The sequence below is a fragment of the Podarcis tiliguerta genome (genome assembly GCF_965153285.1).
Source record: "Podarcis tiliguerta genome assembly, chromosome: Z".
NCBI lineage: Eukaryota > Metazoa > Chordata > Lepidosauria > Squamata > Lacertidae > Podarcis > Podarcis tiliguerta.
The window spans coordinates 39,604,828-39,622,247 of NC_139553.1; the positions used below are offsets into that span (position 1 = coordinate 39,604,828).

A 17,420-nucleotide genomic window follows, 5' to 3' on the forward strand; every position below is an offset into this window, starting at 1 on the left:
GATGAGAATAACAGTAAGATTGGAGACATTATTGACAAGAAAAGGAAGGCTTTTCAGATCTGGCAAAGAGATAGAAATAAATAAATAAATAAATAATTTTTTTATTTATACCCCACCCATCTGGTGGGGTTTCCCCAGCCACTCTGGGCAGCTCCCAACAGAATATTAAAAACATGATAAAACACTAAACATTAAAAATTTCCCTAAATAGGGCTGCCTTTAGATGTATTCTAAAAGTCAGATAGCTTTTTATTTCCTTGACAACTATTGGAAGGGCGTTCCACAGGGCGGACACCACTACTAAGGCCCTCTGCCTGGTTCCCTGTAATCTCACTTCTCGCAGGGAGGGAACCACCCTCAGAGCTGGACCTCAGTGAACGATGGGGGTGGAGACACTCCTTCAGGTATACTGAGCCAAGGCCATCTAGGGCTTTAAAGGTGAGCACCAACACTTTGAATTGTGCTCAGAAACGTACTGGGAGCCAATGTAGGTCTTTCAGGACCGGTGTTATATGGACTCAGCGGCCACTCCCAGTCAGGAGTCTTGGTGCCACATTCTGGATTAGTTGTAGTTTCCAGGTCACCTTCAAAGGTAGCCCCAAGTAGAGTGCATTGCAGTAGTCCAAGCGGGAGATAACTAGAGCATGCACCACTCTGGCGAGACAGTCTGCAGGCAGGTAGGGTCTCAGCCTGCGTACCAGATGGAACTGGTAGGCAGCTGCCCTGGACACAGAACTGACCTGCGCCTCCATGGACAGCTGTGAGTCCAAAATGACTCCCAGACTGTGCACATGGTCCTTCATGAGCACAGTTACCCCATTCCGGACCAGGGAGTCCTCCACACCTGCCCAACCCCTGTCCCCCCCAAAACATTACTTTTGTCTTGTCAAGATTCAGCCTCAATCAATCAATCAACCTTTTTATTCGACCGTCAGTCAGCAAAAGGAACATTTGTCAGTACACAGTTAAAACATCGAAAAAGATTTTTTTAAAAACTTAGCCAACACTAAAATGGGCTAAACAGATAGCCCCATATCAATACAACCAGCCTCAATTTGTTAGCCTTCAGACACTCACACAGGACATTCACCGCCTTCACTGGTGAGGTAGAGCTGGGTATCATCCGCATACTGATGAACACCCGGCCCAAACACCCTGATGATTTCTCCCAGCGGCTTCATATAGATGTTAAAAAGCATGGAGGAGAGGACAGAACCCTGAGGCACCCCACAAGTGAGAACCCAGGGGACTGAACACTCAATCCCCAACACCACTTTCTGGACACGGCCTAGGAGGAAGGAGCAGAACCACTATATAACAGTGCCCCCAGCTCCAAGCTCCTCTAGACGGTCCAGAAGGATGTCAGGGTCGATGGTTTCCAAATCTGGGAGAGCTATGTACAGCTATTAACCAAATGAAACACAACAAAGCCAGCGGAACTGATGGGATACCTGCCGAAATCTTCAAAGTGGGTGGAACTGAACTTACACAACAACTTCACAAGCTCATCAAAAAAATCTGGGAGAGAGTGGAGATCCCAGCAGACTTTAGGGATGCCAAAATGATCAAAAAGTGACAGAATGGATTGTGGAAACTATTGAGGCATTTCTTTATTAGCTGCGGCCAGCAAAATTCTGGCAAGGATCTTAGCAAACCATCTCTTAACAATATCCGAGGCTACCCTTCCTGAATCCCAAAATGGTTTTAGACCTTCTAGGGGGACAGTGGACATGATTCTCACCACTCGACAGCTTCAAGAAAAATGCAGAGAACAAAACCAGCCCCTGTATATGGTGTTTACTGACCTGACTAAGACCTTCAACACTATAAATCGTATTGCCCTGTGGCCTGTCCTTCTGAAAATTGGCTGCCCAGATAAATTTGTGAACATCCTTTGGCTCCTCCATGATGATATGACAGCAACAACAGCAATAGTTCTCAAAGTGAACCATTCACATTAGGACCAGGTGATAAACAGGGTTGTGCTATCGTCCCAACTCTATTCATTATTTTCATTGCCATGATCCTACACGAAAGGAAACTCCCCACCAGAGTAGAAATCATATATCAAACAGATAGAAAGCTCTTTAATCTGAGTAGGCTGAAAGCAAATAGTAAGGTTACCTTAACTTCTGTCATAGAGCTTCAGTATGCTTAGAGGATGACCTCCAAACCATCTTAAATATCTTCATGCAAGCTTACAAAAAGCTTGGCCTTTCACTCAACATCCAAAAAACCAAAGTGCTGCACCAACAAGCACAAAGCAACCCCTCTGCAGTGCCACAAATCCAACCCAATGGTGTAACGTTGGAAACTGTTGATCACTTCTCCTACCTGGGCAGTTATCTTTCTACAAGGGCCAACACTGATGCCAAAAGCGAACATCACCTGAGCTCTGCGAGTGCAGCTTTCTCCAGATTGAAGTGCAGAGTGTTTGAGGACCAGGACAGTCGCAGGGAAACAAAAATGCTTGTACACTACTATTGTACTACCAACTGTATGCTTGTGAAACATGCACCTCTTATAAACACCATCTCCTCGAAAGATTCCATCAATGGTGTCTATGAAAAATTCTACACATCACTTGTGAAGACAGGCAAACTAATGCCAGTGTACTGGAAGAAGCAAAGATCGCCAGTGTCGAAGCAATGATTGTTCAACATCAACTTCGTTGGACTGGTCATGTTGTTCGGATGCCTGATTATCGTCTTCCAAAGCAACTACTCTATTCCAAACTTAAAAATGGAAAGTGTAATGCTGGTGATCAACAAAAGAGATTTAAAGACTCTCTCAAGGCAAATCTTTAAAAAGTAGTATAAACACCGACACCTGGGAAACACTGGCCTGCAAGTGCTCCAATTGGAGAACAGCCTTTACCAAAGGTGTCATGGGCTTTGAAGACACTTGAATTCAGGACAAAAGGGGGAAACATGCTAAGAGGAAGGCACATTTGGCAAACCCTCACCATGTTCAACTCCTGCCCAGAAACCTATGTGGAAGGATGTGTGGATCCAGAATTGGCCTCCACAGTCACTTACGGACTCACTGTTAAAACCGTGTTCATGGAAGACAATCTTACTCAGCTACAAGTAATTGCCAAAGAAGGCGGCTTTAACTGAAGTGAATCAAATAACTCTACCTATTATACTTCAGCCCAGCTAATGTTCACATTTTTATTATTACTCCTGTAAGAGAGGCTTCAAATAAAATTTCTCTCAGTTGCCTAAGGTGCTAATGATATTTCATCTTTCGCAAAATGGGAAGGCGTAGGGAGAAGCGTTATAAGCACTGTAATTTCTTTAGTCCCAAACACATAATGAAGAACGCTTGTTGAACTGCACTAGGAAAGCTCTGTTGGTTAGAGCAGTGGCGCCCAATTAGGGGTCTGGGGATCCCTGGGGGTCTGCAGAACACACCCAGGGGGTTCGGGGACCCAAACTATATTTTGGGTCATTTTTGCATGGTAATATTTCAAATTTTATGGTCTGTTTAGTGATGTGATTTTTCAACAAATTGGCCAAAATCGGTTTGGATATCACATCACGATAACAATTTTGACCCAGCAATGCGCAGCAATATATTGCTCCTCACGCAAGGAAGAGCAGGGCAGCCACTTTCAAGGCTGATACCACATGATGAACTCAGCCCTTAACACTGCTGATCTGAGCTTGCCTTCCTCGTGCTGAGGGAGACAAAGGAAGCCTATAACACTGCAGTCTTCCCTCACACTGAGGGAAAACAGGGTATCTAACTGTGAGGCGCTGCCTTTCACTCATGCTGACAAACAGAGCAACTGATCACCTTTACTTCAAGGCACCATGGCACTATCTTCCCTGGCATTGAGGTGCAGCAGCTTTTCTCAGTCAGCAGGAAAGGAGCAGCAGCCCCACTGGACGTGCATCTTAGCTGGCTGCCACTGCTGGCTGTCCCATTGAAGGGGGCTTGATGCACCACCCATTCCCATCCCATCGCATCCCCCTCAAACAATGTGGTGGAGGTGACTCCGCTTCCTCTTCTCCCCGCCCCCAACCCATTCTGATCTCCATGACTGCTCCTTCCCTCACCCCCACGCCTGATCTGCACGCACCCCACCCACTGGATCTATGTGACTGCTCCTTCCCTCACCCCCAATTTCAGGTATCAGAATATCGCAAGGTTTAGCAATATGTGTCACAATGTTAAAAACCAGATATTGCTCAGCCCTAGCCTGTTTTTCAGTATACCTAAAATCCTTTGCTTATTAGGCACTACCCCACATTTTGTTAAGAAAATTGCTTTTTGAGAATAGGGGGTCTGTGGCTTGGCTTTTGAAAAATAGGGGGGTCCCTCAGTAATTAGCTAATTGGGAACCACTGGGTTAGAGCATGGAGCTGATTACACCAGGGTCGCAGGTTCAATCCCAATATGCTACACATTCCTGTATTGAAGGGGGTTGGGCTAGATGATCTGCAGCATCTCTTCCAACTCTACAGTTCTATGAAACTTCTTCCTAATTATGTTGTCTACATTTAGGGTACAAGAGAAGTATTTGTGTAGCTTCCCAACAATGTTCTCTAGTAACTTTTAGGATCCAACCTATCCTGAGAATCACATTCCAGAACTTCAAAATGAACAATGAATCTGCCACCTATCCTGCATGTATGATAGGTATCAAAATGCTGACTATCAAAACACTGTTTTCCTTTATGGGTTTTGTGGATCTCAGCCCTGGTAAAGCTTAGCTGAAAAACAGAATTGCCAGTTCAACTAATCTGTAGAGATAAAAAGTTTTATGAACGTATGGATTTGTGTGTGTGCGTGTATGTTTGTGTGTGTTTATATCTGAGAGACTCTTATGTGGTAGGTGTGATAACAGGTACTGAGATGGTTCTTAACGCCAAGAGAACTAATTTTTATTCCTACATTTTGCTATCCAGAATCAGAAAACGTAACAAGCCCTTCAGTTCTTAGTCCTATTTTTTAAAAAAATGATCCCCAATATTTGGAGGAAGGGTATCTGCACCCCACAGAAAAGAAAGGCGCGCAGCAACCCAGCCAGACCTTGCTTCGCTTTTTCTTTTATCCAAAGGGGTTGGGTCAAATGGTCCCTAATAAACCTCCCCCCTCCCCACCTTTCTCAGTTGCTTGCCCGGCTCCTTAGCCGCACCTCCGAAGCGCAATGAACTGCGAGGAAAGGTTGTTCTCACCTGGAGTTTGGCCTCCCGCCTCGGTCATGGCGCCAGCCTCCATCGCTCCTTAGGGGCTGCAGCCCATCCAAGCACAAAGGAACCGTCTCTAGGAACTATTGCGAGGCACCTTGTAGCAGCACCAGTGCTATACGGTGTTGCGCCCGGATGCAGAGGGTGACCGTAGAGATAAAAAGTAAAGAAACGTAATCTACTTAATATTTGACTCGTGAATATTATAAAAACGGCATCATTCACACAGAGGCTAACTATATATATAAAGAGAGAGTGTGTGTATGTGTCTTTATTTTTTAAATGCCACAGAAAATAGAAAAACTAGTCGTTTAGACCCATCAATATAGGATATCAAACGCTTGACGGAGGAGTTTGAAAAGAGCGCCGGAAGTGAGGTGAAGGGGCAATAAACACACACACACACATACCCTGACGCCACATCCGGCGGAAGGAAAAGGCCTCTCTGTTGACCGTTGACGACGCTTCCGCTACTCGAGGCGTCGGAGGACCTCCTGCCGAGGCCATGGCGCCGGTGTCCCGCTCGCGGAGCCCAGAGGAATCGCCGCCGCCCTCACGGCGGGATCGGAGCGGCAGCTCAACCAGCCCTTCGCCGCCCAGGTCCAGCCGGAGCAAGAGGTCCCGAGCCCGGTCTCCGTCCCGGTCTCGGTCCCGCGAGCGCGGCGGTGGTGGCGGCGGCGGGTTCCGTCAGCGACCCGGCCCGCTTCACCACTTCGGCCACCGCCATGGCCCAGAGCACTACGGCAAGGAGCAGGAGGAGTCGCTGAGGCAGAGGTACGTGAGGAGGCTTGCTTGATGGCCTCATCCGAGAAAGGGTCCTGGCGGGGTCTCCCCTCTTGAATATTTCCTCCCTCCCTCCCTTACCTGTTTAATGCGCCGTTTGATTGGGGCTTGCAAAAAGATAGCAGCGCCGAGGCACGTTCGCCGCCCTCCTTTAAAAACATCGGAAGTTTAAATAAAGTACCAAAAGAGAGAGAGGAAAGTTACATGCAAGCTGTGCAGGAAAAGGTGCAGCTTCGGCTGAGGCTTCCCTTTCCCGCCCCCTCCCCGGGTGCCTGTTCCTTTCCCCCCTTTTTGCTAGCTGTACTACGAAACGGACAACTGTGAAATCACTGTGGAGGATCTCAACCCAAGGATAAGAAACTTGAGGCTCTCTGGATGCAGTTGGCCGTGCAGGCAGGAAGTTGGTGCCCGGCAACATATGGAACATCCCAAGTTCCCTGTCCCCAATCTATACGAATCAGGGTCAAAGTTTAACCAGTTTTTCATAAAAAGTTAGCACGAAGAGTGGTTGTACCTTCTTTATGCCCCAAGTCATTTCTCTCCCACCCTTTCAGAATGTAGGTATATGGTTAGTTTTGCCATATTTGCAGGTCTCTGTGCTTCCCTTATTTGTGTATACCAGGGTTGCTGTTAAAAAGCACAGAAGCAGGGCTGTTTTGAGGTTTTTATGATAATCTAGTTCTAAACTATAACAAATCTATTTGTGACATAAGATCTAATATGTTGGCTTTATATGGGTTCCAATCCTTATTGGGACTAGGTTGCTGATAGCCTATCGCCTTCAGAAGTTTTGATCATCTTTGACTTTAGAGCTTGGGATGGGAAGAAGCGTGAGAATGGGACCTTTTTGGTGGCAGCACTTTGCCTGTGGCAAGTAGTATTCCAACTCATCCCTTACCCTTGTTATATCATAACAGCTAGAAAGTTATTACCATGACTCCTAGCCATGGAGGTTTAAGGTGTGATACATAGTGCAGTTTAAACTGATGAAGTCATGGCTAAATTTACTTCAGTCTCAAGCATAAATCCTGTTCATACCTGCATGGAAGTAGGTTTCATTCAATTCAGAGAGGATTTGCTTTTGAGTACATATGCAAAGGTTAGGTCGGGTAGTGATTTTGATTGGGCAACGTATCGCTAAATGTTAGGCCATTGATGCAAGCGTCTTGTATGTTGATTTTGCTGTTGTGTAACTTTTGTTCTGATTTAAAACAATATCTTTAGTTTTATTTATATCTTTTTTTTTGTACCACTTTATATTCTTAAGGGGGAGAAATATCAGAGCAGTTTACAATGCATTAATACAGCAAGTAAAATATCCAGAATAAAGCATTGCAGAAGAAAGTCAAGTATAAAGTATACATCCAAAGCAATATAATTAACAGGAAATTTAAATATTATTTTAAAGATTTCAAAATAAAACTTTACTAAAGAAATTCAGATATAAAATGCACATTTAAACCAGCATAACTAACAAGAGACTAAAATATTATAACCACATAATGTTGCTATGTTGTTGGGTTTTTGGGGGGGGGGTTGTTGTTGTTTGAGAACAGAAGTTGCATCTGCTTCCCCACATAGAGGTCTAAGTGGAATCTGTGCATGCATAAGCCCCATTGAGTTCAACTAATACTGAAAAACACTCTCCTCATCATTCTCACACAGTACCCAACCTCCCTTTTCAGCATAAGGCAGCCAGCTAAATCTTTTACCCTCCACCCCCACAACCCTCTTCCTACCAATCTCTCCCATTTTACCAAAGGGAGGGAAGGAAGGTAAGCAAGCAAAAAGAGAGTCCGCTCTAATTTTTTTTTAAAAAATCCTTTTTAATATGAAGGAAAGCTTTTTAGGGGGAACCAACAAGCGAGATGAGTGCCGCAACCCCAGAGTCGTCCACGACTGGACCTAATGGTCAGGGGTCCCTTTACCTTTACCTAACAACATGAACAGCACCAGAAAATAAAAACAAAAACTCTTCCCCCTCTTTTTTCCACTGGTGAGGGAAGAAAGATGTGTTTTCCAGTTCTTTGTTTACTTTGCCTCTTTGATTGACTAGCTGTGGGTGGTCCCTCCTGGATTGCTAGCAGACTGAGCTCTTAAGTGAATAGATACCAGTGAATCTGAAAGAGTTTGCTGGATTGTGTGAAGGGTTATCTTCATTTCTCATGGGTTTTGAGAGAGGAGAGAAAGAGCAAACAAAGCTGGATACACTTTTCTACAAATTATCTGCAAAGTATCTGTATCTGCTGCAAAGTATCCATTCAGCTGAGCTACTTCCTAGGAAACTGTCAAGTCTCTGCCTTATTGAAACACTTATCATGATGTTATTTAGATAGATATGGCAATTTATTGCACAGCCCTAGTATGTGTGTGCAGAAATCTCATGGCTGTTTGCATGACAGGAATATACTGTAGTATCCTGCACAAAGCTATCATTGCTCCACCCATTTTTGTCTCTGACCCCATTCCCCACTGGCATGTGGGCCCCAGAAGGTTGTTGGTGTTGTGAATAAGAAATATGCCCTTTTCCCTTATGGGGTATCCAAGAGCCCATATAGAGTCCTTACATAGGTTCCCTATTGGTAGGAGAAAATAACAGAGGCCAACCAGAGAATATTGAGAAGCAAAGCAGCTAGTAAGCTTGATCTTTATTGATCTGTTGCAACAGGGTACTCCCCTCACACGCAGGAGAGGAAGAGGTCCCCCAAAATTGCTGTGCAAGGGCTTATAAAGACTTTTGAAATTCCCATTCTCTAGATCAAGACCACCCCCAGAAACATTATGCATACATCACAGAAGGGGTGTAACCTAAGACCACCCCTCAGATACATCCCACTTACATCCATCACAGAAATTTAAATGTCACAGTTTATCTCCTGTCTGGCAAGTTACTTGATTGGATTGCCTGGGGAGCCTGGCCATTCTTTTGTAGTGGTAAAATACTTATTTCCTGGGCCAGGTCACAGGCTCACACCTTATTCAAACAGACATATCTTGTGAGGAAAGAGACAATGGGAAGGCTTTTCCAGTTTAACCTTGCAGAGAAAGGATTTGGTCAGTTTAGGAATCAAAATGGTTCCAGGTTGGTCTTCCTGTGTTGATCTATGTATGTGCAGTTATGAACATTACCATATATCTAATACCATAAAATTCCTATCGCATTGGTGAGGAAAAGTGTCTCTCAGGCTGAAAACAGTTCCCCACTCCAGCCTAACCCTTTTGCTCTATAGCAACGCTGTTTCTTATCCCTGTGTTGTGCTTAATTTTTATACATGGAAAATATGTCCTGGGTTTTAACAGAGATGCATCTTTTACAGGCGATTAAACGAGAGAGAGAGAATAGGTGAACTGGGAGCACCTGAAGTTTGGGGATTCTCACCAAAGGTTCCTGACCCAGAGTAGGTTTGTGGTTTTTTAATAAATAAATAAATAAATAAATAAATACTCCTGTTTTCATTGCTGTAGCCTGTCTTGAGGACCTTCTCCTGAATTCTAATAAGGAGGATGGTGATTACCTTTTTCCATTTTTCCATTTTGTTCCCCCCCCCCCCCCCATGTTGGCTTATTTAGCATCATGGTTTTGTCAAATGCATTTTGTGTTCTACTTTGCTACATTCCTAAAACCAAATTGTAGAATCCCTTGGCATGTTTAGCCCCATATATATAATTAATATTTTAAAATCCAAACAGTGGTAAGCTCTCACACAGAAATTTATTTTATTGAAATACTTAACACTGAAGTCTTTATATGCTTTTGGCTGCAGCTTTTCAAATTATGATGATATATTTTGCACTTCTACCTACACTAATATTGTTTTGTGCTCTGCCTTTAAATCTAGCTCTGATGAACACACTCCTGCAGAAGATGAAGATGGTACATCTAAAAAGAGCAGCTCTTCTGATTCCAGCTCAGAAGGTATTTTGCACTGATTTGGTGGCGTTTGGGTAACATCATTAGTATTTGTAGGGACTGAGTTGTCTTTCCTTCCTAGAATGAATGCACTCCAAATGGAATTGCTAATGTAAATTGCATCAATAATAATTAATGTCGTCAGTTCTCGACTCAGTGACACTTCCCATTGCCTTAACACTTGTCATATTATTTACAATTGATGTCTCCCATCGCTGTGCAACAGCAGGTCCCCTACCTGTTCTAGAAAGCAAGGCTGCAGCCTGGCCTCATAGGCGTAGCAGATGCAATCTGTTGGTCAGGAAGTAACAACCCATAGAGTGGACTGTTTGGCTTGATTGTAAAAACATCTCTTTTTCAAATTATTTTCAGAGGAGGAGAAGAGGAAGAAAAAGAAGAAAAGGAAGAGAAAAGCTGCTTCACGTATGTGTGAACCTGTTGTGCAAGACTTGTGTTCCCAGCTTGAAATTGGCCTCTTCCTTCTTTTGAGCTGCACACTTAAAGAGGGTTCTCCCAGCCCACCCACCCACCCCGCCTACAGTTCAAATAAGGAATAGCAAATTCCCATAGTCTTTAAAGTCATATTTATAATTCTGTTCATTCTGAATTATCAACTTCTTCAGTTGTCAAGAATTTTGGCAAATTGAGAATCATATCATAATAGCCCCATACTAACATTGTTCCATTGGACCCTTAAGCTCTCAGGAAGATGAGCTACAATTGAATGATATTGCATGAATGTTCATAAATCATAGTGGGGTTTCTTTTCATGAATATCACATGTGGCATAGTGGTGCTGGGCCCTCCAGCTCCCATTAGCCTCAGCCAATGCAGGGGTGATGACAGCTGCAGATTCTCATCATGAAGGCTGCTGCTTTTCCATCCCTACTGTGAATAGTCCAGGACTGCAATGCATTGTGCACTGGGGAATAATTAAATTCCTTATTCAGCTGCTATGTAATGTATATTAGGCTGGGAAAGGGAGCAGGTGGTTCAAAGTTACCCAACTGGCTTCCTGGCTGATTTGGAATTTCTGTTCTGGTCTTCCCAGTCCTAACCCAACACCATTCACTATGCTACACTGATTTTCCACCCTTCTTTCACTCAAACATTTTATGCCTTACCCCTGCTTATTTTTGTTTTTCTTTGTTATTAACATTTCAGGTGATGAGGAAAAAAAGAAATCCAAGAAGAGGAAAAAGAAGCATAGGAAGTAAGAGCTGTTTTTAAAAAAAACATGTAAAATTGTGGAGTTTGTGTGTTTCATAACACTAGTATCAAACTCCTGTTTCCCCAGCTACTATGTTGTCACCAAGAGAACTCTTGACTCAGCTTTCAACTTATGCTTTTTTGTTTATTTCATTTTGCATTGTTTATTTCTGTTTTGGATTTTATTTTGCTTTCCTTTTGGTCTGGTTATTGTCACCAGTTATGTCAATAATGTAGTAAAAGTTTTGTTAGTAAAAATATATGGAACAAAACTAAGACCGCATTCATCTGAAAGAAAGGCTCACTGAACTTGATGAGAGTAGTTTCTGAGTTTGTGTTGTAACGGAAAAGAGAAGGGGGACCAAATGTGTTTATGCTCTCAGTGTTTCACATCTGCCTTGCGAGCAAGCTTTGTTCTGCATTGTGTGTTCTGTATGCTCCCCAAAAGGCCCAAGATTTTTATTTGGCCCCCAAAAGGTTGTTTTTTCTTGGGTTATGGTTTTCCCCCCATAGTATCCTTTATACATATGGCTTTTCTTTAACCCTTTCATTTATAATATTCTTAATATTGATAATATTATTGTAAGCGACACAAAGCCAAAACATTTCTTCTTGTTCTTACCAACCTTTCTTCTTCCTTGCTTTGATTTTACATATTTATCCCATTTCCCTCTCACTTCTCAACAGAAAAAAGTCCAAGAAAAAAAAGAGTAAAAAGAGCAGGAAAGACTTCAGTGAGTCAAGCAGTGAAGATTCTGATGACGACGAACAACAAGAGGATGATCTCTGGATTGAGAGATCAAGTAGGTTTTGAATGCTCATAGCTTCTTTGAAAAGCCTGCACACAGGAGCAGCCTTCACTGTTAGATTGGTCTTTGCTAAGGAAAGGCATCCCTAAAGAGATGTCAACTGATGTAGGCTTTAAATTTATTCCTTTTGTAAGATGGTTATTTAGTTTTATGTATACCCCACCTTTTCCAACAGAAAAAAATCAGGTGGGCTAATAAAATGAATATGCCATACAAAATAGAGCAGACCAGTCATGCAGAGTGGCTGGCTGCTGATGGAGCTCAAAGTGGGAGGGTCAAGGTGGCCGTTAGGCCAGGCAGACCCCACAGAAAGGATGGCAATGATAAAATTCGTAGTTGGGTTAAAAAAAAACTGGTTAAATAATGCATTAGAGAAGGTTTTGGCTTCATTCTTCCTTTTATTGCTTTCTTGCAGAAAATGCAGATGCTGTGGATTTCATAGGACCAGAAGCTCCCATTACTCATGCCTCTCAAGATGATCGGCCCTTGAAGTAAGTGCAGCACCTTTAGCTTATTTCAGCATTTGAAATCCAAGGTAGCCCAGGAATCCAAATATAGTTCTTAACTGTATAGCATATTTAGATGTTCACAGAGCTCAGATAACAGAGCATATCTAATCCTTAATAATCCTCAGCAAGCATCCTATAAGTTAGATCAATACTGTGTTTCTTGTACAGTGGTACCTTGGTTCTCAAACTTAATCCATTCCAGGAGTCCGTTTGACTCCCGAAACAGTTCGAAAACCGAGGTGAGGCTTCTGATTGGCTCCAGGAGCTTCCTGCAGGCAATTGGAAGCCACGTCAGATGTTTGGCTTTGGATAAAAGTTCGCAGACCGGAACATTTCCGGGTTTGTGGCGTTCGGGAGCTAATTTGTTCGACAACCAAGCCATTTGGGAACCAAGGTACCACTACTACAGATGAGTGAGTCATATGCTGTGACATATGCTTAAACTACATGTTCTTACACTTCCTTTTCTAAAATGTCTCACCTTGACAGTGAAGGGAAGCAGGTAGCAATGTGGAAAAGAACAAACTCTGGCTGCACTGCTTGTCCCAGCATTTTCTTATTGTTGCCCAGACAAAATGGAGAGCTTAACAGGAGGAAATCCAGGTGGAATAATGAGGTCAAAAGAATTAAGATAGTGGAGAAAAGATCCACCTACCTCCTTTTGCCCTGTCTATCTTAGAGGCACTTTGTAAGGAAGCTAGGATTGCAATGGGGAACTGAGAAGGGATTCAAGGTTCTGGCTTCCCTTACCTATCCAGGACTTCTTGCACAATATGGGCCTGTATATGAAATAATACTTTTAAGTTGTCTTGCTTTGTCCTCTTCAGTTTCTCTGTATCCATAGCTACAGATAGAAGTCAGCTTTGGGATGCCAATATTTTTTTTTTGTAATGTAATGATCCTGTCTCTTTCTTAAAGTTATGGACATGCTTTACTCCCTGGTGAAGGCGCTGCCATGGCGGAATATGTAAAAGCTGGAAAACGCATCCCTAGGAGAGGTGAAATTGGTCTAACCAGTGAAGAGATTGCATCATTTGAGAAGTCTGGCTATGTGATGAGCGGCAGCAGGTGAGCGTTCTGGTGGGGATTGCTGTGAAATTTTGCTGCTGTTATACAGTGTAGGGGGAGACATTTGGGTAATGGCTAATAGAAATTGAGCTAGTAATGAAGGAAATCTTCTCTTCCTGTTGAACATTACTGGCTTTTTGATGTGCATCATGTTTCTCTTCAGGCACCGGAGAATGGAAGCTGTGCGTCTGCGTAAGGAGAACCAGATCTACAGTGCAGATGAAAAGAGGGCCCTGGCATCTTTCAACCAGGAGGAGAGGCGGAAGAGAGAGAACAAGATTTTGGCAAGCTTCCGAGAGATGGTCTACAGGAAAACCAAGGGCAAAGACGACAAATGAACAGGATGCTCTTCTTCTGCATATTGACAACCGTCCTGTTACAGCGATTCACAAACAGGTGTCCAGCATCACAGCCCTACTTGCAGGGTGTACTGCTGGTTGAACTTCAGGAAATGGTTTATATATATCAATAGGAACCTTGACAGGTGTATGTGGATAGCCTGTTCACAAATTTGCTGTATGGCATTAACAGCAGCAGAAGGACAATTACCTAAATGAAATGAGACAAGGCTCTATTGCAGACTATCCCAAAATGTTGCTAGGAATCCAAGGTACTGTGCCAGTTGGTGGATTTAAAAGACACTTTGTAAAATTCTGAGCAGCAAATCAAGACTTGTGGAACTGAAACTTGGCATTTTGTTAAGGTTGCTTTGTTTTCAGTCCTTTGCTAAGAGAATGTTGAGTGTACAGTACGAGTCACAGAGTGGATCAGAGTGATCTTCCAATGGCATTATATAACCAAATAAATGTTGGTGTGTGTATATATATTCTTGGATGCCAACATTTCAAGTTCTGGGCAAGTACTCTTTGGTGAGAGAACCCCAGCAGGGAGTTCGAAGTCACAATATATTCAGCAAAGTAAAGCATGGAAATATAGGCTGTTTTACCTTTAAAATATGTGCTTTCAAGTGAGTTTCAAATTTTCCCTCTTCCCCCAGAATGGGATATGACCACACATTTGGCAAGTTACAAGATTGTTTACTAACAAACTCTCCAAAGGTCAGATTCATGTGCTCTTCCACACATCAGTCAGAAAAGTTGCACAGGCAGTAATACTTAACTTAGTTATAAAGTGATGAAAGTTCCTAGACATAGGAAGTGAACTGGCCTAGGAGCTGGCATAGGAAGTGAAGAGTAGTTTGTGAGAAGCCATGCTGCTAAGCTGGAGTAACCAGTTCAAACCTCTTCACATGCTAAGGTGCTCAGGTAGACTGGGAGGAAATGATAGATTTGATTCCAAGGTAAGGGAACTGACATAGCTAAGCCTGGCAGGATAGCTAACTCTATTGTATTAACCATTTCATGCATTAACTAGACTTAAGCATGTTGGTTATATGGGGCTGGTTATCCCACAATAACAGATGGTGCAAATTGATTGTACCATTGATTGCACAAAGACAAAAGGTCATTAACACAGCCTTTTTAAGCTTCAGAACAGATTTGTTTGTTGTATATTAGTGAGACTTGATTCTCTTTTACTAGATTTTGTGACTTAAATTATAGTCTTTTTCAGTGGCTCTTGATTCCTTGTAAATAGAGTTGGAGCAGCTCACTTTGTGCAGATTTGTACATTTTAAGTATTAATATATTTTATAATGTTAATAAGAAGCTGTATAATGCTGCAGCAGAGTGTCTTCCAGTGACTAGCCTGTTACTGAGCCGGCAGTGTAATGGGCATTTGCGCCCTCCCGTTTCTCTTAGTACAGATTTGCTTTCATCATCCTGTACATTAACTAGTATGGGGAGTCTGACTGATAGCTCATCAAGAGAGAGAACTATTTGAAGATTGGAAGCATCTTCCTACCTGACTTCATTGTGCAAATAGAGTTTCAGTGGAACGAAACAGGTTAGATATCCACAGGCTTTGATGGGCTGAAAACATGACCCTATGGCAAAGTCTTTATGCCAGTATTGAAATGTGTCTGGCATGTGCCATCCACTGTGACTTCTGAGCACCTCTGCTCTTTCAGAAGCCTCAAACCCAGTCTAAAAAATCTCCCTCCCAGTTCAGGGGACCCTCAGGGGCACAAGAAAATGTGCTGCAAAAGTTGGGAGGGAGTGGTGAAGTCATAAAATGTGTACAGGGAGTGGGTTTGATGTGCATCCTGTGTACCATTCCTTTCACAATTCTGAAACCATGTATTATTTCTGGAAACTTATATTTAAAATTGTTCCCCTGGGTGCACCTTAGTTGTTTTTTATCTATGGCTTGTCAGTTTCAAGCCATGACTTGTTCTTTGAAACAACTATACAAATAAACACTTCATTTGACAGTGTTTGAAAGCACTTGCCATTTGGAAAATTGGAACTCGGGGCTATGGCTCACAAGCAGGTCCTGAATAAAGATCACATGTCAACGGCTTAGTGTGCATGTTGCAGTCTATGGTACTAGCTTGCTGTTCCTCAAATAGGTGAACAACTGGGACTGATGAGAGCAAGAATTCCCAATAATAAAATTGTGGGATGTAATCCATTGGTGCAGTCAAAGGCAACATTCCTTGTTTCCCTAGAGTGGGCACAGGCAGGGGACATCCAGTCAGTGTAACTTCCTATACCACCGGTCGGGAGCTCCTTCCGCTGCTTGTGACGTGGGAGTTGGGCATGGCTCTGGCTGACTCCTTAAAAGAGCCGAGTCATGCAGCCATTTTCTCACTTCCTGTTTTTCTCTTGTCTTTCTTGCTGATTTTGCTGCCACGCTGCTCTCCTGCAACCATTTTCTATTCTTAATGTAATTTTGTTGTCTGCTGGCTTTTAGCCAGCAGCACAAGTTCGGTCTCCATATGAGATGAACTCACAGTTTCTTTGTGTAACTACCAAGTAAAGTCTGCCTTTCAGGAATCATATTGTGAACTGAAATGTGAGTAAACTTTTTGTTACTTTACTCAGAAAGACTCTCGTGTCTTTATTCTTTTAAGAGGGATTAAAGGCAACACCAGAAAATAATCTTAACTACAAGAATCTGCAAACTAGCTTCCAGCTATATTGCTCTGCTACATCATAATACTTAATCAATACAGTGGTACCTCGGGTTAACCTGAGGTACCACTGTATTCGTTCTGGAGGTCCGTTCTTAACCTGAAACTGTTCTTAACCTGAAGCACCACTTTAGCTAATCGGGCCTCCTGCTGCCGCCGTGCCACCGTCGCACGATTTCTGTTCTCATCTTGAAGCAAAGTTCTTAACCCAAGGTACTATTTCTGGGTTAGCAGAGTCTGTAACCTGAAGCGTCTGTAACCTGAAGTGTCTATAACCCGAGGTACCACTGTATATCCTTCCCTACCATCCTTAGCATTCCCACAAAAACCATTAAGCATATTTCAATGTGTTTAAAGAAAAAGAATACATAAAACATTTTAAAAGGTAGACGAAAACAAAAATAACAATACAAGGGTAAAATATAATTCAGTATTCCCAATAGTAAGGGATAATGGGAGTTGTTGTCCAAAACATCTGGCAGTCTAGCTTATGACACAGAGTGACATGCAAATATAACCCCTTGCAAATTCCCTTAAAAAGAGTTTTGCAGACATTGGCAGTGTGGCCATATAGAATAGAATAGAATAGAATAGACTCTTTATTGTCATTACACAAGTGCAACATTGCACAAGTGCAACGAAATTGGATGCCATCCCTTAAAAACAACAAAAGCAAAACAACAACAACAACCAAACAAACCACATTCCAGCCACATATCTGTGTAAGCAAAGCTTCGTTTCCTAACATGATACCCTCCAGATGTTGTGGAGTACAATTTGCATCTGCCCCAGCCAGCCTGGTGAATGGTCATGAATTATGTGGGGAGGGGAGCACCACGTTTGCTACCCTTGACCTACATAGACTTGGAAGGTTGCAGTAAGTGGAGATCTCTGCCATGT

The 17,420-nt window shown here is 42.8% G+C and overlaps 2 protein-coding genes across 3 annotated transcripts in view; one reads left to right on the forward strand and one right to left on the reverse strand.

The window, feature by feature from the left end:
- LOC310668967 (protein ATP1B4-like) overlaps positions 1-5,291 on the reverse strand; it is a 91,197-nt gene extending 85,906 nt beyond the window's left edge. The window contains exon 1 of one of the 2 annotated variants that reach the window (XM_083422329.1): positions 5,187-5,244. In XM_083422329.1, coding sequence (XP_083278455.1) covers positions 5,187-5,229 — 43 coding nt within the window. In that variant the 5' untranslated portion in view covers positions 5,230-5,244. Of the gene's footprint in view, positions 1-5,186 lie in introns of both variants that reach the window. The other variant, XM_083422325.1, reaches the window with a different exon arrangement.
- A 332-nt stretch (positions 5,292-5,623) lies between these two features.
- Positions 5,624-16,434, forward strand: NKAP (NFKB activating protein). Its single transcript, XM_083422348.1, has 9 exons — positions 5,624-5,972; positions 9,299-9,379; positions 9,821-9,897; positions 10,264-10,314; positions 11,056-11,104; positions 11,788-11,903; positions 12,325-12,400; positions 13,337-13,486; positions 13,650-16,434. The coding sequence occupies exons 1-9, from the start codon at positions 5,704-5,706 to the stop codon at positions 13,822-13,824; spliced, it is 1,044 nt and encodes a 347-aa protein (XP_083278474.1). The 5' UTR covers positions 5,624-5,703; the 3' UTR covers positions 13,825-16,434.
- The last annotated feature ends 986 nt before the right edge of the window (positions 16,435-17,420 follow it).